The sequence below is a fragment of the Loxodonta africana genome, chromosome 10 (genome assembly GCF_030014295.1).
Source record: "Loxodonta africana isolate mLoxAfr1 chromosome 10, mLoxAfr1.hap2, whole genome shotgun sequence".
NCBI classification, from domain to species: domain Eukaryota; kingdom Metazoa; phylum Chordata; class Mammalia; order Proboscidea; family Elephantidae; genus Loxodonta; species Loxodonta africana.
Window position 1 is genome coordinate 117737040 of NC_087351.1, and position 21519 is coordinate 117758558.

Below are 21519 nucleotides of genomic sequence, written 5' to 3' on the forward strand. Positions count from 1 at the left end.
GGCAATTCTACCCTGTCCTGTAGGGTTGCTGTGAGTCAGAGTCAACTATACTGCAAGGGGCTACGTGTCTCTTATACCAGCACCAGGCCGTTTTGATTACTGTAGCTGTATAGTATGTTTTAAAAGCAGGAAGTGTGAGCCTTCTTCCTTTATTCTTCTCTTTCGACATTGCTTTAGCTATTTGAGGCCTCTTGCCTTTCCGCATAAAGCTGAGGATTGGTTTTTTATTTCTGTAAAGAAGGCTATGGGAATTTTGAATGGGATTGCATTGAATCTGTAAATTGCTTTGGGTATTATTGGCATCTTAGCAATATTAAGTCTTCCAATCCATGAGCTTGAACATCTTTCTATTTTACTTGTATTTTCTTTAATCTCTTTCAGAAGTGTTTTATAGTTTTCGTTGTATAAGCCCTTAATGTCCCTGGTTAGATTTATTCTTAGGTATTTTATTCTCTCAGATGCTAGTAAAGATGGAATTGTTTCCCTAATTTCCCTTTCTGATTTCTCATTACTAATGTATAGAAACCCAACTGATTTTTATTTGTCAACCTCATACATGTAACTTTGCCAAATTCCTCTATAAGCTCCAGACGTTTTCTTGTGGACTCTGGGAGTGTTGATATATAAGATCATACATTCCAGGAATAGAGATAATTTTACTTTTTTTTTTTTTTCTGGATGCTTTTTCTTTTTCTTGTCTTATTGCTTTATCTAGGACTTCGAATGCAATATTGAATAGAAGTGGTGAGAGTAGGCACCAAGAGCATTGTTTTAAAATTACTCGTTGTGATATTGGAAGTAAATTATTATTGTCCTTGTCGGAAGCCAAAATTGTAGATTTAAATGTCATTTGAACTACTGAGGACCAGTTTTCTAAATTTCTAGTCTTTATAGACTGAGAATTTTATAAAACCAGTTAAAATGACATTTCAGAGAAATGAAGAAAGACATAATACAAGCTCTATATAAATTATTAGATTCAGCATTTGTAAAATTACCATGAAAGTTTCAACCTCTGTACTTCCCTGGTGACAGACTGGCAACCAATGTCAGTCTACAAATCACACTGTGAGTAGTGCTGGCTTAGATGACATTCTTCTGGAAATACCCCCCCAGACCCTTAACACATGTATATCCAGTGACATAGTTCCGAGCATGCAGTAGGTACTCAATTAAACATAACTATATTATTTATAGTGTCTGTCAGTTTGTCGTACTATGAGGGCTTCCGTTTTGCAGTGATGCTAGAAGCTATGCCACTGGTATGCAGATACCAACAGGGTCACCCATGGAGGACAGGTTTTAGCTCAGCCTCCAGACTGAGACTAGGAAGAAGGACCCAGCACTCTTCTTCTAAAAAGAATTAAAACCCACTGCTGTCGAGTCAATTCTGACTCATAACAACCCTATACTAAAAAGAAATAGCCAGTGAAAACCTTATGTTGTCTTGGAAGAAGTGCAACCAGAATGCTCCATAGAAGCAAAGATGGCAAGACCACGTCTTACATACTTTGAACATGTTATCAGAAGGGGTCAGTCCCTGGAGAGGACATCATGCTTGGTAAAGTATAGGGTCAGTGAAAAGAGGAAGACCCTCAACGAGATGGACTAACACAGTGACTGCAACAATGGGCTTAAGCATAACGATTGTGAACATAGCACAGGACCAGGCAGTGTTTCGTTCTGTAGTACATAGGGCTGCTGTGAGCTGGAACCAACTCGATGGCACCTAACAACAACAACAGCATATTTAGTCTTCACAACAACCCTTTGAGGCTGGTGGCATTATCTTATAGATGAGAAAACATACTTGACTGGTAAAGTGAGTTGCTCAGCTTCACATAGCAGGTGGTCGTGGTAGGCAGAATGACCCCCCAAAGATGTCCACACTTTAATTCTTGGAACTTGTGAATGTGTTATGATACATGAGAAAAGTGATTTTAGATGTAAATGAAGTTAAACGAAAAAACCAAACCAATTGCTGTTGAGTCAATTCCAACTCATAGTGATGCTGTAGGATAGAATGGAACTTCCCCTCTAAGGCTGAAATCTTAACAGAAGTAGACTGTCACATCTTTCTCCTGTGCAGCAGTTGGTGGAGTCTAACCGCTGACCTTTAGTTTAGCAGCTGAGCACTTTAACCATTGCACCACCAGTGCTCCTGTAATTAAGGTTACGGACCTTAAAATAGAGAGATTACCCTTGATTATCCAGGGGAGCTCACCCTGATCACATGAGCCCTTACGAGCAGAGAACTTTTTGTCTGTCTGAAGTCAGAGAGATTTGAAATGTGAGAAGGACTTGCCCTGCCTTTGCTAGAGGGGCCACATGGAAAGCCTGAGAAGAAATGTGGCAGCCAAGGGCAGATACTGGACCCCGGTTGACAGCCAGCAAAGAAATGGGGACCTCAGTCCTACAGGTTCAAGGACTGAATTCGGCCAACAACCTGTCAACACTGTGGTTTTGGCATTGTGAGACCCTCAGTAGAGGACCTCGTTGAGGCCACCTACAGAACCTGAAATAATAAATGTTTTAAACTGCTGAATTTGTGATTTGTTATGGCGGCAGTAAGAAGCTAATGCAGTAGTAGAGCTGGGATTCAGATTTTGGGTGAGTTGATCCATGAAGCCAGTCTGAACCACAATGCTTGGCACACGGTGGATGCTGCTACTTGTCGAATGAGGACTTCCTGGTAAAGGCGAGTTTTGATGTTGGTGTGAAAACTTGTGACATAGAAGGAAGGCTGTTCTAAGTATCAGCTATTCCGCAGTAAAAGGCGGTAAGATTAGCTTGCACTGAGACAACTGACTCCAGTCCCTGAAAGGGTTGCTCAATCAGCCTAACGAGTTTTATGAGTAACGACCAACATTGAAAAAAGAAAAGCAATGAAAAATACCGGAATGCATTGTAGGTAGTACAGATATGAATTGATCTGGGAGATGGATGTGTTTATATGCACAAGGACCAGATCATAGCGTGAGGGTACTTAGTGTGATTTTGGTCAGAAGACTGAAAAAAGCACTTCTCTGTGGTGAGATGTGGGAGAGTCCTGGGTGTTGGGAGGTCTGTGAGTAATCGAATGGTTTGTAAATGATACTTTCAGTGATCGTAAGGGTTTCCCTCCTTCTTATATCTGAGTGGTATTACATTTGCCCCTTGGTGCTGATTGTGGAGTCTGCTCTTTTCTCCTTACATTCCTGTTTCTTCACCTTGGTGTATGAAGAGAAAGAACCTGGCAGCTGTGTTATGCCATTTTGAGCATTCTCCTCCAGTGTTCTTAGGGCCCACTTTCCTTCGAGATGGAGCCTTGCATCCCTCCCACTTTTTCCTGCCGGGTGTTTCTTGTGCTTTCTGTGGGAGGTAGGCTTTCCCCTGTTTTAACAAATCACATCAACTCCCAGTTTATGATGGTCTTGCTTAGTTCTTACTTTTTATCTTCGAGTCTTCAACACCTTAAAGTTTACCTTGTCCCTGAGAAGGCTTCACCATAGGAAGCTTTCACATTACCATTATTTGGTGATTACTTTTACCCAGTTCCTGTTAGTCTTAATTTCAGTTTTCCCTCTTGGAATGTTTTACTGTAAGCTGAATGTCTAGTGTTTGTTTGGTGTTGTGTCAGGCAGCACAGGCAATATGAGCAACCTTAGTCCTTCAGACAGACAGGTGAAATTCCCCTTTAGAGCTGAGGAAGTCAAGGGTCAGAGAGGTTGAGAAACTAAGTTGTCCCAGTCCACATATCTGTTATGTTGTAGAACTGGACGTGTTTGTCTCCAGAGCATATTCTTTTTCCTTTATGTCTTGTTGTCTTTCATTGTTTAGACCTCACATAGATATTAGTAGACGCCTATGTTGTTCTCCAAGGATTCTTATTTTCCATTTACCCACAAAGTCCATGTTTTTTAATAACCTTTTTGTCTATTTAACAGGTTTAGTTTATTAGGTAGCTTTCCTATTAATTAAGGAGTCCTGGTGGCGCAGTGGTTAAAGCTCCCAACTGCTAACTGAAAGGTCGGCGATTCAAATCCACCAGCAGCTCCATGGGAGAAAGACATGGCAGTCTGCTTCTTAGAGATTTACAGCCTCGGAAACCCTGTGGGGTTGCTATGAGTCAGAATTGACTCCATGGCAGTAAGAGCGGGGTTTCCTATTAATTTAAAAAGTATTTGAGTATCTCTGCATTTTTTTTGAAGTTTTAAGAAAGCTTTATTGTGGTAAAAATATATATAACAAAACATTTGCCAATTCACCATTTTTTATACGTACGATTCAATGACGTTGATTACGTTCATTTTGTGCAGCCGTCACCACTGTTTCCAGATTATTCCATCACCGTTAACAGAAACTTGGTGTCTCCCAAGAGCTGATTCCCCTTCCCCCCACCCCTTCTAGTCCTGGTGGCCACTAAAAGACCGGTTTCTATACATTTGCCTATTCTAGATATTTCATATCACTGGGATCATACGGTGTTTTTCATTTTTTACCTGTCTTATTTTACTTAGCATAATGTTTTCAAGGTTCATTCATGTTGTGGCGTGTATCAGGACTTCATTTCTCCTTAAGGCTGAGTAACATTCCACTGTCTGTATATACCACACTTTATTATCCATTCATCTCTTGGTGGACATTTGGGTTATTTCCACCTTTCGGCTTTTGTGGATTGTGCTGCAGTGAACATTGGTGTGCAAGTCTCTTTTCGCATCCCTGCTTTCTCTTAGGTATGTATCTAGGAGTGGGATTGCTGGGCCACATGGTAGTTTTATGTTTAACTTCTTGAGGATTCACTACACTTTTCCACCGTGGCTGCTTCATTTTGCGTTTCCACCAGCAATGCATGAGGTTTCCAGTTGCTCTGCATTTTCACCAACGCTTGTTGTTTTCCATTTTCCTGACAATAGCCATCCTAGTATGTGTGAAGTGGTATCTCGTTGTGGTTTTGATTTGTGTTTCCCTGCCTGAGTGGCACAAACAGTAAAGCGCCGGACTACTAACTGAAAGATTGGCAGTTTGAACCCACCCGGAGGCACTTTGGAAGATACATCTGGAGACCTACTTCTGAAGGTCGCAGCCTTGGAAACCCTCTGGAACGGTTCTACTCTGCAACACACGGCATTGCCATGAGTCAGAGTCAGCTCGACAGCAGCCAAAAACAAAACAACAGCAGCAGTGACCGATGATACTGAGCATCTTTTTGTGTGCTTATTGGCCATTCGTTTATCTTCTTTGGAGAAATATCTATTCATGTCCTTTGCCCATTTTTTAATTGGGTTTTTTTGTCCTTTTGTCGTTGAGTTGTAGGAGCTATTTCTATATTCTGGATATTAAACCCTTGTCAGATATACGGTTCACGAATATTTCCTCACATCCTGTAGGTTGTCCCTTTATTTTCTTGATAATGTCTTTTGATGCACAAAAGTTTTTAATTTTGATGAAGTCCAATTTATCTATGTTTTTCTTTTGTGCTCCTGCTTTTGGTGTCATTGAGTATCTACTTTGTATCTACTACCTGCTGCTGGAACAGAGCGATTGAGGGGGAGATAATAGATGAGGCCAGAGAGAGAACAGAAAGGTCAAGAGTTGCCTTTTAAGTCATAGTGAGGACTTTGCTGCTGCACCTGAGGGAGAAGGGAAGCCATTTGAGGAGGCTTTGGGGTTTTGAGCCAAGCCATGACATGATGTGGCTTCTGGCTTTGACAGGATTGCTGCTGTGTTGAATGGACTATGGGAGCCAAAGTCAGGAACAGGGAGATTAGGGAGGAAGCTTTTGGTATCATTCAAGCCAGAGATGTGATGGTGGCTTAGACCAGGGTGGTAGCAGCAGGAATGCTGAGCAGTGGTAGATCTAGGATGTGTTTTAAAAGTAGAGGCAAGTGTTTTGTAGATGAACTGGATATAGGATAGGAGAGAGAAAGCAGTCAAGGGTGACACAAGGTTTCTGGCCTGAGCTGCTGGTACGTGTTGCCATTAACTGAGAAAGACAAAACTGCAGGAAGAGCTGGTTTGTGGAGGAATAGCAGGGATTTAAAAACAAAACAAAAATTGTTGTTGAAAATATACAGCAAAATATACACCAATTCTACAATTTCTACACGTACAATTCAGTGACATTGATTACATTCTTCAGGGTGTGCAGCTATTCTCATCCTTTCCTGAATTATTCCTCTACCGTTAATATAAACTCATTGCCCCTGAAGCTTCCTATCTAACCTTTTGAGTAGCTGTTGTCAGTTTGATCCCATATAGCTAATTCTTTAAAAGAGCACAATACTCAAGGTGGACAGAATACCAGGGATTTGCTTATGGACATGTTAATTTTGAAATGCCTGTTAGATGACAATAAATATAGGCAATCTGGAGTTGTGGAAGGAAGACCAGCTGGGGCTATGCAGTTGGGAGTTTAAGGCTTTGAGACCAATGAGGTGAGACCACCCAGACTCTGAGTGTTAGATCCTAGAGGAGGGTGGGTGTAGAGAGAAAAGGTCCAAGGGCCCAAGCCTGGGGTGATTGAATGTTTAGAAGTTGAAAAGATGGAACGGCAAAGGAGACTGAGGAGGAGCAGCTAGAAGAGCCAGAGGGAAACCAAGTGAGATAGCCCACGTTAAACCACTGTTCAGAGCCCTGTCCATGCATCTCTTAGAACCGTTACGGGAATTCCGACTCATAAGGACCGCATAGGACAGGATAGAGCTGCCCCATAGGGTTTCCAAGGAGTGGCTGGTGGATTAAAACTGCCAACCTTTTGGTTAGCAGCTGAGCTGTTAACCACTACAGCACCAGGGCCATATCCATGTGTATGTATGTGTATGTGTAAATATGGAAGTTATCGAACAATATCATTAATATCACAGGCAAGTAAAATTTTGCTGAGGATCATTCAGAAGCAGTTGCAGCAGCACATTGGCTGGGAACTGCCATAAATTCAAGCCAGAGTGGTTTGAATGAATGAACTGCCTTAGTAAGTCACAGTTGTCGAGTGCTTACAGTATGATGGGTCTTTACACTAGACCCGATGAGAGCTGCTGTCTCATCCGCACCGCCTGGATTGAATCGTAACATGCTTGTTACTCCTCTGGTAGGTAGGGGTGTGAGGGTGTGTGTGTGCTTATTGACTATGCAAAGGCATTTGACTGTGAATCATAACAAACTATGGATAGTGTTGTGAAGAATAGAAATTCCAGAACACTTAATTGTGCTCATGAGGAACCTGTAGATAGACTAGGAGGCAGTCATTCGAACAGATGAAGGTGATACTGCGTGATTTAAAGTCAGGAAAAGTGTGTGTCAGGGTTGTATCCTGACACCGTACTTGTAGGGTCACTGTGAGTCAGAATTGACTCAACAGTAGCTGGTTTGGTTTATTCAGTCTGTAAGCTGAACAAATAGTCCAAGGAACTGGACTATGTGAAGAAGAATGTAACATCAGGATTGGAGGAAGGCTCCTTAAAAACCCGTGTTATGCAGATGACACAATCTTGCATGCTGAAAACGAAGAGGATTGGAAGCACTTGCTGATGGAGGTCCAAGACCGCAGCCTTCAGTATGGATTGTACCTCAACATAAAGAAAACAAATCCTCACACCTGGACCAATAAGCAACATCATGATAAACAGAGAAAACATTGAGGTTGTCAAGGATTTCGTTTTACTTGGATTCGCAGTCAACACCCATGGAAGCAACAGTCAAGAAATCAAGTGACATATTGCATTGGACGAATCTGCCACAAGAGATCTCCTTAAAGTATTCAAAAGCGAAGACGTCACTTTCAGGAGTAAGGTGCGCCTGACTCCAGCCACGACGTTTTCAGTCACCTCATGTGCACGTGAAAGCTGGCCAGTGAACGAGGAAGAGTGAAGAAGAATCGATACCTTTGAAATACGGTGTTGACAAAGAATATTGAATACACCACAGACTGCCAGCACGAATAAGTCTGTCTCAGAAGAAGGACAGCCAGAATGTGCCTTAGAAGCAAGGATGGCGAGACTTCATCTCACATACTTTGGGGAAGGACATCATGCTTGCTAAAGTAGAGGGTCAGTGAAAAAGAGGAAGACCATCAACAAGATGGAATAACACAGTGGGTTGAGCAATGGGCTCAAACATAGCAATGTTTGTGGGATGGTGCAGGACTGGGCAATGTTTAGTTCTCATAGGGTCGCTATGAGTCAGAACCAACTCGATGGAACCTAACGACAGCAACGTATGTATATGTATGTGTATGTACGCTTGACCAAAGGCAAACTACTGCTTCAACTGGCACGAGCTAGTTATAGCCTTTCTTTTTGAAAGAACTTTGTTCTTTAATTTATACAAGTAATGTTATGAGAGCTAGCTATTGCTGGAATTTTACTGTGACTTAAAGCTCCTCTTGCCGTGTCTTCAATCTCGCTCTTTTTTCCGGAAGTTGTCACTTAATCACTTTAGTGTTCTAGGTATTTTTCTTGGGCTTTACATGCAAGTTCACACATTAGGAATGTAGTTTTGTGGGTTTTGGTACATAGTAGGATATCTGTATATATGATGTGCATTTTAGTATAATTAAAACTTAATATAAGTATTAAGTTGCACACCATATGTATGGATGTGCATATATATGGAATTGTATATGTTTTTGAGCACTTCATACTTCAGGACACATAACTCTACCTCATCGTTTTAAAAAACTGCTGGGTATTTCAAGATATTTGAGATAATTTATTTCAAGAAATCAAATAAAAATCTGAAAATCCTGGCAGTTATATCATAAAATATTTTCAGACCGCGACCACTTTCCACTGTTCATGCTGTCACCACCCTAGACCAAACCACCCTCTCACCTCTCGACTGGACTGTTGCAAAAGCCTTCTATTTTTGGTCTCCTGGCTTCCTATGTTGCCTCCTTTCTAGGTTCTAGCACATAGGAGAATGCCTGCTTTGAGATAGATGCTCAGTCAATATTTGTTGAGTGAACGAATTCTTGAGTAAACATTCTTGCCGAGGGTTCTTGGAGCACAGGTGTGGCTGTGTGGGATAGAGGGCTGTGACAGTCAAGTTCAGACTTTGTAGCAGGGCTTACAGAGTGTTCTTCCTTCTGGCACCTGCCTAATTGTCTGTTGCTGTCCTTTGCAGTGCTGCGACCATGCTGGCATTTAGTTGGACTTAATGGCAACTGGTTTGGTTTTTGGAAACCTTGAGTCGGAATCGACTCGACGGCAGGGGGTTTGGTTTGCTTTTTTTTGGTTTGGTTTTCGGTTTGGAAGACAGATTCATTCTTACCTTGGGGCTTCCACGTTTACTGTTTCTTCCTCCTCATGATAGGCCTGTTCATCATTTGTCATCAAATGTCACCTCCTTAGAGAAGGCTCCTGTGACCCATAGCTAAGGAAGTCCTCCTCCTGCCATCTTTCCAGCTCTCATCTAATGCACTTACCACAAACCCAGGCTTACTTGTTAGTGATTTTCTGCCTCCTCCCCCGCCCCAGTCTGAAGGGGACTAAAGTGATTCTGCGTTTTCTGGCTTGTAGAATTGGATGGTTGGGTAGTGTTGTCATTTACTGAGGCAGAAAACGTAGTTGATGAAGTACTTGAAGGTTTATGCTCTTAGGTGGACGTTGTTTTGATTGTGTATAAGTTGGTTCCTTTCTTGAATTTTAGTTATCCTTTTAGAAAACAAATCAACCTCCATGACTTTAGTTTTGAACATGTTGAGTTTAAGTTGCCTGTGGACATTTGAGAGGTGTTAGGTAGGAACCTGGCTGCATGCATTTGGAACTCAAAGGTATGTCGGGGCTGGACGTGGTGCAGGTCTGACAGACTGGATATGAATGCCAGCTCTGCCATTTACCTCCTTTACCAGTGATGTTAAGCAAGCCATCGGACACATCTGAGGCTGTTTGCTCATCTGTACAACGGGATTAATATCACCTACTTTACAAGGTGAGGATTAAGTGAGATTGTACATAGAGTGCTTAGCACAGAGCTTGGCATGTAGAAGAGTGACTTCAGTATTATTAAATGGATTGGGCTGGTTGGTTATAAGGCTATTTAAAATTTTTTTTTTTATTGTGCTTTAAGTGAAAGTTTCTTTCTTATACAAAAATTTATATACACTTTGCAATATACTCTTAGTTGCTCTCCCCCTTAGAGACAGCACACTCCTCTCCACCCTGTTTTCGTGTCCATTCAGCCAGCTTCCAACCCCCTCTATCGTCTCATCTCCCCTCCAGACAGGAGCTGCCCACATAGTCTCATGTGTGTACTTGATCCAAGAAGCTCACTCCTCACCAGTATCTTTTTCTGTAGTCCAGTCCAATCCCTGTCTGAAGAGTTGGGTTTGGGAATGGTTCCTGTCTTGGGCTAACAGAAGGTCTGGGGACCATGACCTCTGGGGTTCTTTTAGTCTCAGTCAGACCATTAAGTCTGGTCTTTTTAAGGCTAATTTTTGAGAACCTACTATATGTCAGGTATCATGCAGAATGCTTTTACACGGGTTAGTTTATTACTTCTTACTTTGCTTAGCTAAAATTTTAGCTACTGTGCTAATACTGCTTTTTATCAACAGTCCTGAAACTTTCCTAGGAGACCTCACCCTCATCTGTACCTTCCCCTTAATATTTTTGATCCGAATTCCTTTGACAGCTTTAGGTACCATAAACAACCCAATGTATAAAAACATGGACCTATTAATATTCAGAAAGTTATTTGTATTAACAACTATAGTTTAAATTACCTATACCAGTACTCTCACAGGAAACGTGACTGAAACTCGAATACCAGCACTCAGTGTATTTTTCCGTTGTCTTTTCAGGTCTGGTTGTGGGTTAGTTAACTGTGTTGTGGGTCACTTAGAGTGGCATGAGCTTCACCTTCTTCCTGGCCTGGTGGGATGACATAACTGAATATGGGTTTGCCAGTTACTGTAAGGTTTCTGATGGGAGTATATAAAACTGTTATTTTTAAATGGTATTTTAATTTTAATATTAAAAAATTATCTTTGGCTGCTGGACGTTCTGTTAACCCAGAGCTGAAACCATTCCCAAAGCCTACTCTTCAGACAAAGATTAGATAGGACTATAAAACAAAAAATAACACACATGAGAAGTGTGCTTCTCTTAGTTCAATCAGATACACAAGACCAGATGGGCTGCTCCTGTCCAAACGCAGGATGAGAAGGCAGGAAGGGACAGGAACTGGTTGAATGGTCACAGGGAACCCGAGGTGGAAAGGGGGAGTGTGCTGTCACATTCTGGGGATTGCAACGAATGTCACAGAACAGTATGTGTATAAATTTTTGAATGAGAAATAAACTTGAGCTGTAAACTTTCACCTAAAACACAATTAAAAAAAACTTATCTTTTTTCCTGTCTGAACGTGGAAGATGGCCCCTTCCTGGAAATGTGGTGGGCTCACTCATTTCTCCTGTTCAGTGTCTGTCAGCTGCCTTAGATGGAGATTGAAATGTTTAGGGCTTTTTCATGGTGTGTTTCCTGACATACTTGGTGAGTTACCCAGTCTGGTGATGGACTTCACAGATAGACTCCAGCTTCTGTTTAAAGCAAACACTTTGCCGTTATCATTAAGGCAACAGTATCTTAAAACTCATGTTTGCTATTTTCTACATTCGCTGCACAATAAGCGATTGTGTACTTTTGAGCACATTTATTTCTTCCACAGTTTCTATTTCTACTCTAAGAAGTCTTACAGGGATTGAAGATGCCATAGATAGTTATGTCATGAAAATTGGACCAAAAGGAAACAGGAATGAGAGGTGTCTTTATTTTAGATCTACTTGGGGTGTGTTTCCAGTAACCTTATCTTATTAAGCCCCAGTCACGTGGGTACAGATTATGTACATGGCTGGAATTTAGACCAAATAGAAGCCAATTCAAAATGGTGTATAAGTCAGACACAAATGCGAGAGGAAATGAGTCAGAGTATTTTTTTTTTTTTTTAATGGAGAGGGTATTTTGTTCCAATCTGGAATGTTTTTTCTTTTTAGAGGAAAGAAAACCAGTAAGTATACATAAAGTTTTAGACATTGGGTTCCTTGGATTTACCTTTAAGAATGGTTAAGATTTTAGTACTTTATAAAAAATAAATAAATCTGACTAACAAATATTTTCCTACTTTAATGAACTTATAAAATGTTACATTTCATAGATTAAATATTTTGCTATTTTAAATGACCAGTATACTATAGGTTCAAATTACACGTTACCTTTGGACTTGTCTTTGAGAGTAGCAGCTACTGATACTAAACCAACCCATTTCTTTTTCCTGATAAAATATGAAACTGTGTTCTTTATGTTTTCCGTTAATGTTACTTGAGATTAAAAATGTTGTGATTAAACTTTGGGATAAAGCACGGCTTTGTTTTCACACCGCACATTATTTCCTCCCTCACTGCCTCTCTTCCCCTCGTCCCCGCTGAGAGGGACGGATCTGCAGATGATGATGCAGACTCCGTTTCAGTGTTATATTGTAAAGATAAGATTCACACTGGTTCATACAGTTTATTCTATACGTAGCTTCCTTTTTGAATAAAAATCAAGATTAATGTCTAAGTATCACACAGAACTTCTCAGGTTTCATACTAAATAAAATTACCTTAGTACCTGTGAGATGTGTTTGAGGTATAAGAGATCTTCAAACATTTTTTCAAAATATTTAAGAAACATATTAGTTAAAAGCATATTGTTCAATGACAACACTGCGTTTTTAGAGTCGTTAGAAAAGGAAAACTATTTAAAACACACGATACATCCACAGGAATTTAACTTCTGACCTTGCAACAGAGAGAAACAGGAAGTCATATCACTTTGTCTTTGTCTTCATAGTAAGATGATCATACAAAGTTCCCTGGTGACAGGTAACCTAACTTGATGGGAAGTAATGTGGTAGGTTCCAGATTCTCTGTGAGGATGTGGGGAACCTGTTCTTTGTGTTTTTGTCTACGTAACTTGAAATAGTGGGTATTTCGTCTTTGTCTGAACTCTCGGAGCTCCCACCTGGGTCTGCAGAATGAACAGAACAGCTCACGTCCCGCAGATCCTCCAGGCCCTCTCGCTGACTTCTTTTGTCAGTGTTACTTAGGAAGTCTTTCAGAACTTGTTTGAAGATGTAGACTATTTCCCATGGCGAGACATCATTTTCTGCCAAAACTTCTCGAAATCTAGAGGGAAAGCAGTAATGAAAATTTGGAAAATTTCTTTTGTCACATCCCTTTTCCTCCAAAATACAGTGTAACCACACACTTCTAATAGTCACCCATCCTTTGTGTAATCTGTACGTTGCTTTAAAATTATGCTTCTAGTAATGAAATTAAAAAAAAAATTCTTAGGCAGTAAGATATTAACAGATATTTTTGTCCAAGTTATCCCTAGGGATTTTGGTTGCTGAGCATTTGACACGCATGATTAAAGAATTTACACTATAGAATACGCTTTCTGGACTATATGAGGAACGTAGATTTGACAGTAGTAAATCTCGCAAGAAAAGAATGTAGCATTTTTACCTGCTGAGAATAGTTCCGGTTTGGCAAGGTTGAACTTTTGAGCAAAGAACTTCGAGTTGTCTCTGTTCAGTAGCTGGGATAGTTATATGGGGATTCTGGTAGTTTCTCAGCCAGTTGTAATCCACACCTGTTTTTTTCACTTTTTGTTCATTTTCAATCTCTTGTATTAATCTCTCTCGCTCCTTTAAGTGCCATTTTAATTCACGAAGCAGAGTCTTTGTCACCACGTCTGACCCAGGACAGTGTGTGGGCTTGTAGTTGTTGTTTTTTGGCCATTTCATCCAGCCAAAAAGTGGCATTTTTAGCCTATGGAGATATTCTCACTTGTTTATTTGCATAAAATGTCGTGGTTCTAATGAACAAATATTGATTTCTTTACAATAAATTTGCCAGAGGAGTGCATGAAGTTTTCACTGGTTAGATATGCAGGTCAGAATAAATAAGATTAGAACATGGATTAAAGTCTTTTAATTTCTAACTAGGTCAGTGCCAAAAAATAAGCTTTGAAAATACTTTTATGTCGCTAAGCAGAAATTGAATATGCAAAATCGGAGATTATCTACAGACTGAACAATTTCTGAAAATAACTCACTAACACTTGCTATTAAAAGTTCTTAGGAGGCTTTAAAATTTTAATTGGTCGGAAAGTGCTATCTAAAAACACACCTTTGCTTTACGCTTTGTCAAGGAAAGATTTAAAGCATACCTGTGAAGTTGCTGGACCCGACGTGGTGATGTTGCCGGTTTCCCTGAATGGGTGAGGAAGCCGTGCTTTGCTCGGGTGTACCCTGTCCTTGCAGACGCGTCCCCCGTGGAAGGAAGCAGCCTCCTGTTTACCCACTGGAAGGGTGTTTGCCATAAATAACTTTCTGTGTTAGGAATGAGGTTGTGATGTCTTCATTTGGAGGGAATGCTCATTAATTCACCTTGTAAGCAAGCTAGAAGAAATGACAAAAATAATTTACCATTTAACCTTCACAAATTATATAACGGTGTACCTTTTGAACACAGCTCAGTCTGTTTGAAAAAGGTGCTGGCAGCTGTGGACGCTGGCCCTAAATACATCCAGACGCATCTTCGGCGACGGAGCGAGGCGTGGGCGTCTGGGGCGCCCAGATGTGCTCCCAGCTGAAGTTGAGACTCTGGCCTGACGTGGTGCCGCGCTGTGCATAGCTGTAGGTCACAGCTCCGTGCTGTATTTTATGCCTGTAGAGCTCTAAAAATAACCATGCTGCTTTTATTCTTCAGCTGTAACTTTCAGGCCATGGAGAAGCCAGGTCACTATCCTCTCTAATGAAAGCAGGAAAAATAGATCAGACTTGACTTTTTGCAAAAAAAAAAAAAATACATCTGAGAAAGCTGGTTGTAACTGAGCGAAATAGGCAAAGGAACGCTGCTATCAGTCACGTGTGAAATATTTAGCAAACGTTACATTCTGTACTTGTTTTTCTTGCTAAATAGTATTGAAGTTTGTCTATTTAAGCAAGCTGAAATACTAGAGAAAATGATAAACACTCAAATAGATAACTTTAAAATATATTTCAGAATCTCTTTAAAAACAAGGTGATAAGGCAGTAATAGGTTAAGGTCAGAAAAAAAGTAGAGACTGAGAACATACAGAGTTCAAAATAAAAGCTTAGAATTCATTATAGAAAATCATTTTGGTGTTTTCTTTTGAAGCTGAAGGTGAAACACAGGCTTACTGTCTGGGAGAGTACTGATGTGGAACGGCCTTCATTTTCTAGTCAGGCCTTGCTTGTCTCTCGCTAAAGAGTGGGCAGGCTATAAAAGATTGCTTTTTAGTTCTTTGTTAAGTACATACATGGTGGGGTTTCCTTTTATTATGTATGTTACTTCCACTTCTTCCTCCTTCAAATGAGCTGTGAAGTGTAGACATTGTTTAAACCAGACCTGCAGTCCTGCACAGTCATCAGCCACATGGGTAGCCATCCTACGAGCCACACGTCAGGGCTCATTATCTTCAATGAGAAGGTTTTCACATTCTATTGTGTATGGTACCATGAAAAGGACACAAGATTATCATGACAGAAATGTCCTACCAAATTTTCTAATACAATTAAAATCAATCTTCCCACTTTCTTTAAATAATCTTCTTGTTGCTTAGTTTTTCTTTTTCAACTTTTGGAACGGTAACAGCAGTATTAGAATGTATTGAGTGTGGGCCGCAAGCGGCAGCTCCCTTCAGGGCCTCGCAGTGTGGCACCCCATGCTCCACACGGCCCTCTCCCACTCCCCCCCAGGCCCGACGGCTGCTTCTTGCCATGCTGTTCTGACCCTTCTGCTTTGGTTAAACCAGCTCTGTATTCTGAAAGGCTCATTCTTTCTCTTCTTCATGTGTCCACATTTTAATTCTGTTTTCAGGGCCCAGCTCAGATGCCAGCTAATTTTTTTATTTTGTCTGAGGGAAAACATCATTTTTTTTTTTTTTCTTAGCGTTACTGTCCCTTCAAACTCTGGCTTTATTTCTCTTTGCTGTTGAACTTGTAGAAAGGCTGAGCTGTGTTCTTGTCCCCTCTTATTGCTCCCTATTCCTTATCCTTTCAGGTGAGAGTCTGCTCTCCTCTTCTGTGATTGCTTGCTTTCAGGCAGTCAGCAGACACTGAGTGTCTGTGTGGGCAGGGTACCGGTTAGGGGCTGGGAATAGAGCAGTGAACCCGAGAGACCCAGTATAGTCTGGCCTCAAGGATCCAGCCTTCTAGTGGGAAGACAAAACAGGTCAGGAATCATTCAATAAGGTAATTCTGGATCGTTGTGGGTTATTTAATAAACCTGAGGCCTCTGTCAGATCTGGAGGCAGGGAAGGCCTCTCTGGCTGGAAGGACATCCTTTGAGCTGAGATTTAAAGAAGAGCAGTGATCTAGTCATGCAGAAAGCTTTTTGAAGGTCATTCGCTTTTTCCCCTTGACCTATTTAACACTCATCTTGCCATGGAGACTTTGCTCAGGGTCATCTTGACAGAGCGTTTCCTTCTGCTGCAGCTCACATCCAGTGTACCTTCCTTTGAGCCCTTTATTTGGGTAAAACACGTTCTCAGATTTTGGATGTAATACTTGTATTTATTACAAAGTTTATCTTTGTTTCTCCTTTCTCCTTAGATTGTTAGATTGAAGTGGAGACTAAATACCATTCTTTGATTACAGTATTTCCCACATAGGTAGGGAACATGAGTATTTGTAGATAAAGGTAAGGAAGTACCTTTTTGTTAATCCTTCCTATTTAATCGAGTATAATCAGGTTAACATTGGACTTAAAAAAAAAATCACCTGAGGATTTTTTAAATAAATTCAGTTTTAACTAGATTTCATTCATACCAGGATCTCATGTAGATTTCTCTTTAAACAAGCTTCCCAGATGATTTTGATGCTGGCCTTCAGGATCACAGTTGAGGAACATGACAGGGCAGCTAAGGGTGTACCTTACGGGGTTTTTTTTTTTTTAGTACTTTACATGAAAGTTTACAGAACAAATTAGTTTCTCATTAAACAATACACATACTGTTTTGTGACATTGGTTGCCAGCCCCATGACGTGTCAATACTCTCCCCTTCTCGACCTTGGGTTCCCCGTTATCAACTTTCCTGTTCCCTTCTGCCTTCTCATCCTTGACTCTGGCCTGGTGTGCCCATTTAATCTCATTTTGTTTTATGGGCCTAACAATGAATTTTTTTAATCAAACATTTTAGTAAGGTGAATAAATGGGCTGTTTCTAATGAATTTCAACCTCATTGCAATATTTTTTCCTGGAAGACAAAGCCTAAACTATTAAAGAATTAGATCATTTTCTTTTTCGTCATTGTCATGATTTTCTTGGTTTCATCTTCTTAGTTGAATAGTATAACATTTTATAAGACTCATAGCGAAGAGGGACCACATCTTTCATTTTGTGTGTGTGTGTGTGTGTGTGTGTAGGCAAGAATTTAAGATGTATAAGGAAGTACATAGGTAGCTAAGTCTGGAAAAGAATGTTAGGACAAAATTATGGCACCTAAGGACAAAAAGAAAAAAAATTTTTTTTTTTTTTTTTAAGGACAAGGTAAGGAGCCTGGCATCACTTAGGCCCTGACTTTTTAGGCATTATGGTCAGGACCTCATAGGGTACTTGAGAGCGTTTGATTGCAATTAGTGGAGGGTTTGTTTTCAATGTGGGGAGACCAGTATCCTCTTTTTAATCCCTTTGCTACTGAATTAAAAGTTCTGGATTGGTGTTTTTCTTTTTTTTGGCTATTAAAGATGCAACTAGTATTTGAGGAAAACTACGCTGTTAAATTTATTTTCTCAATATTATTTTCTCTTTAAAAATACTTTAGTTAAAATACACTAATACATTTACTTTTTAAAGTTAAGAATCACACTCCTACTGGGTTGTTCATATCTTATTGACTTATTAAAAAACAGAAAAGACCAGTGCCGTCGAGTCAATTCTGACTCACAGCGACCCTACAGGACAGAGCAGAACTGCCCCACAGAGTTTCCAAGGCGCGCCTGGTGGGTTTGAACTGCTGACCCTTTGGTTGGCAGCCGTAGCCCTTAGCCGCTGCGCCACCAGGGCTTCCTTACTGACTCACAGGAGTTCTTAGTGGGCCCCTTTCTTTCATGCTATGGATGTTTTCTCTCAGGTGACCTCTGTTCTCGCTCTTTGACCTTTATGGAAACATTGGTCACACGTTTACATCAGTGTGGTCGCGTTTATCAATATGGGCCTTTACCTTTTGTGCTCTCGTTTAAGAAGGCCGTCTCTACTCCTACTTTCGGCAAGGCCGTCTCTACTCCTACGTTCGGGAAGGCCGTCTCTACTCCTACGTTCGGGAAAGCCGTCTCTACTCCTACGTTCGGGAAGGCCGTCTACTCCTACGTTCGGGAAGGCCGTCTCTACTCCTACGTTCGGGAAGGCCGTCTCTACTCCTACGTTCGGGAAGGCCGTCTCTACTCCTACGTTCGGGAAGGCCGTCTCTACTCCTACTTTCGGGAAGGCCGTCTCTACTCGTACGTTCGGGAAGGCCGTCTCTACTCCTACGTTCGGGAAGGCCGTCTCTACTCCTACGTTCGGGAAGGCCGTCTACTCCTACGTTCGGGAAGGCCGTCTCTACTCCTACGTTCGGGAAGGCCGTCTCTACTCCTACGTCACCAAATACAGAAGAATATTCACGTTTTAGGCTCAAAAACACTTAGTTCTGTTTGGAACTGATTTGAGATTTGTGTCAGGGAGAGATCAGACATTTTTCTCGACCCAGTTGCGTAGCCAGTATCCAGAGTAAGTACTCATTGCTCCAATCAGATTTTTCTGGATTTTCATATGCTGAGTAATTTTGATGTGTATCCTGGACATTTCGAATACTGTGTTATGGGGCTCTAGGTCTTGTTTAAATCCTGTGGAAAATGTTGGTCTTTTTGTTATAGCAGGCAACTGACCACGTTGTGTTCCGGCTGCAGCTTTCCAGCCTGCCTTCCGTGGCTTGTGGTCAAGTTTCCAGCCTGTCTTCTGTGGCTTGTGGTCAAGTTTCCAGCCTGTGTCCCATGGCTTGTGGACAAGTTTCCAGCCTGTGTCCCGTGGCTTGTGGACAAGTTTCCAGCCTGTGTTCTGTGGCTTGTGGTCAAGTTTCCAGCCTGACTTCTGTGGCTTGTGGTCAAGTTTCCAGCCTGTGTCCCATGGCTTGTGGACAAGTTTCCGGCCTGTGTTCCGTGACTTGTGGACAAGTTTCCAGCCTGTCTTCTGTGGCTTGTGGACAAGTTTCCAGCCTGTGTTCCGTGGCTTGTGGACAAGTTTCCAGCCTGTGTCCCGTGGCTTGTGGTCAAGTTTCCAGCCTGTGTCCCTTGGCTTGTGGACAAGTTTCCAGCCTGTGTCCCGTGGCTTGTGGACAAGTTTCCAGCCTGTGTCCCGCGGCTTGTGGACAAGTTTCCAGCCTGTGTCCCGCGGCTTGTGGTCAAGTTTCCAGCCTGTGTCCCGCGGCTTGTGGTCAAGTTTCCAGCCTGTGTCCCGCGGCTTGTGGACAAGTTTCCAGCCTGTGTCCCGCGGCTTGTGGACAAGTTTCCAGCCTGTGTCCCGCGGCTTGTGGTCAAGTTTCCAGCCTGTGTCCCGTGGCTTGTGGACAGGTTTCCAGCCTGTGTCCCGTGGCTTGTGGACAGGTTTCCAGCCTGTGTTCAGTGGCTTGTGGACAGGTTTCCAGCCTGTGTTCCGTGGCTTGTGGACAGGTTTCCAGCCTGTGTTCCGTGGCTTGTGGTCAAGTTTCCAGCCTGTGTCCCGTGGCTTGTGGACAAGTTTCCAGCCTGTGTCCCGTGGCTTGTGGACAAGCTTCCAGCCTGTGTTCCGCGGCTTGTGGACAAGTTTCCAGCCTGTGTTCCGTGGCTTGTGGACAAGTTTCCAGCGTGTGTTCCGTGGCTTGTGGTCAAGTTTCCAGCGTGTGTTCTGCGGCTTGTGGACAAGTTTCCAGCCTGTGTTCCGTGGCTTGTGGACAAGTTTCCAGCGTGTGTTCCGTGGCTTGTGGTCAGGTTTCCAGCGTGTGTTCCGTGGCTTGTGGTCAAGTTTCCAGCCTGTGTTCCGTGGCTTGTGGACAAGTTTCCAGCCTGTCTTCTGTAGCTTGTGGTTTCAACATCAGTTTTCGGAGGCTTCACACTGCTGCTTGGACCTGCCCATGGTTCTCAGTGTCTCTGGCAGGCTGTTTATGGCCAGACCTGTGCACACACAGCTCAGGACTGAGCTCAGGAGTCCACAGACAGCCTTATGGGGTCTGTTTCCTAAATTCCTTCCTGGCCACTATCTCCTGGGTACCTTCTGATGTCCTGGGGCTCTCCTTTGTCGTTCCTGGGCCAAAAAGCTGAGAGTTTATTTATCCCACTGTGCAGTGCACTTCCACAGCTGCATCTGACTGCATCCACGTCCGTGGTCAAGTTCTGGGAGGATAGAGGAGGAAACAAGCAGTGAGGGCTTCTGTGCCCTCCTGAAGCCACAGGTCTTCCTGTGGGAGAAGACATTCTCTTCCTTAGAGTTTCAGGCTCCTGGTGTTCCCCCGTGCTGCCGCTGCAGCCTTTGTTACAGTGTCATTTGTGGGGTAGGGTGTGAGACTGGAGAAAAGAAAAATAAACACTGAGGTTCACCCCAACTGGGAGCGATAGCAGATGGCTTTCCTGCTCCCCAAGGGAGGACCTGAGGGCATCTCCTGTTGCTGTCTGCAAGGCCCACTTCTGGGTTTGGACTGTGTGGAGTTCAGGTCAGGGGACACCAGGAAGAAAAGGTAGACTCACCACTGATTTGCGGGAGGCTTCGAATCCTGGTCGTCTTTGCCAGTCTGCCTGTCACATTCACTTTTTAGCCTCACTGGCTGCTCGGGCATCTGTCCCGGGTTTGCAGCCCCTTCCATGGGAGGTAGAGCATGCAGTGGACTTACTTGATCTTTCCTGAACCTAAACCTTGGACTCATTCTTTTTTAAAAAATTTTTATTGTGCTTTAAGTGAAAGTTTACAAATCAAGTCAGTCTCATACAAAAACTTATATATATCTTGCTATATACCCCTAGTTGCTCTCCCCCTAATGAGACAGCACACTCCTCTCTACCCTGTATTCCCTGTGTCCATTCAACCAGCTTCTGTCCTTCTCTGCCTTCTCATCTCCCCTCCAGACAGGAGCTGCCCACATATGGACTCGTTCTTGCCCCTTCTTTTTCCGTACCCCAGTTTTAATGTCGGCTTATTCTATAGGCTCTGCATCTCCACTGCTGCTGCTCTCATCTCTGGCCTTGATGATTGCATTCATCTGTTATGTGGTGTTCTGTGCTTCTGCTGTTTGTCCTCTCCTCCTCCACTCTTTTTCACACGGAAGAGTGGTCCTAAAGGAGTCAGGTAGCATCCTTTCTTTGTTTAAAACCCATTTCACTCAGAGCAAAAGTCAGACTCTATAATGGCCCTGGCCCACCCCTGTGCCCTTCTGGCTGCCACATCTCCTCCCGTCTCCTTGCTGGCGCCCCTTGTTGGGAGCCACATTGGCCTCCCTACTCTTCCTTAATTTGCCTGGTACATCC

General features: G+C 42.4%; 1 protein-coding gene across 1 annotated transcript; it reads right to left on the reverse strand.

Annotated features, from left to right (window-relative positions):
- Positions 1 to 12678: 12678 nt before the first annotated feature.
- Positions 12679 to 13856, reverse strand: RD3L (RD3 like). The gene is made up of 2 exons (XM_010588874.3): positions 13487 to 13856; positions 12679 to 13144 (listed from the first exon to the last, which is right to left on the reverse strand). Exons 1-2 carry the CDS (start codon positions 13783 to 13785, stop codon positions 12847 to 12849), a joined length of 597 nt encoding a protein of 198 aa, XP_010587176.1. The 5' UTR covers positions 13786 to 13856; the 3' UTR covers positions 12679 to 12846.
- Between the last annotated feature and the right edge of the window lie 7663 nt (positions 13857 to 21519).

Excerpts from the sequence above, each read along its gene's own strand:
- RD3L (XM_010588874.3), bottom strand. The coding sequence starts at position 13,785 with ATGCCACTTTTTGGCTGGATGAAATGGCCAAAAAACAACAACTACAAG. Across the intron at positions 13,145-13,486 it reads ACCGGAACTATTCTCAGCAG|ATTTCGAGAAGTTTTGGCAG; the intron begins GTAAAAATGCTA and ends CTTTCCCTCTAG.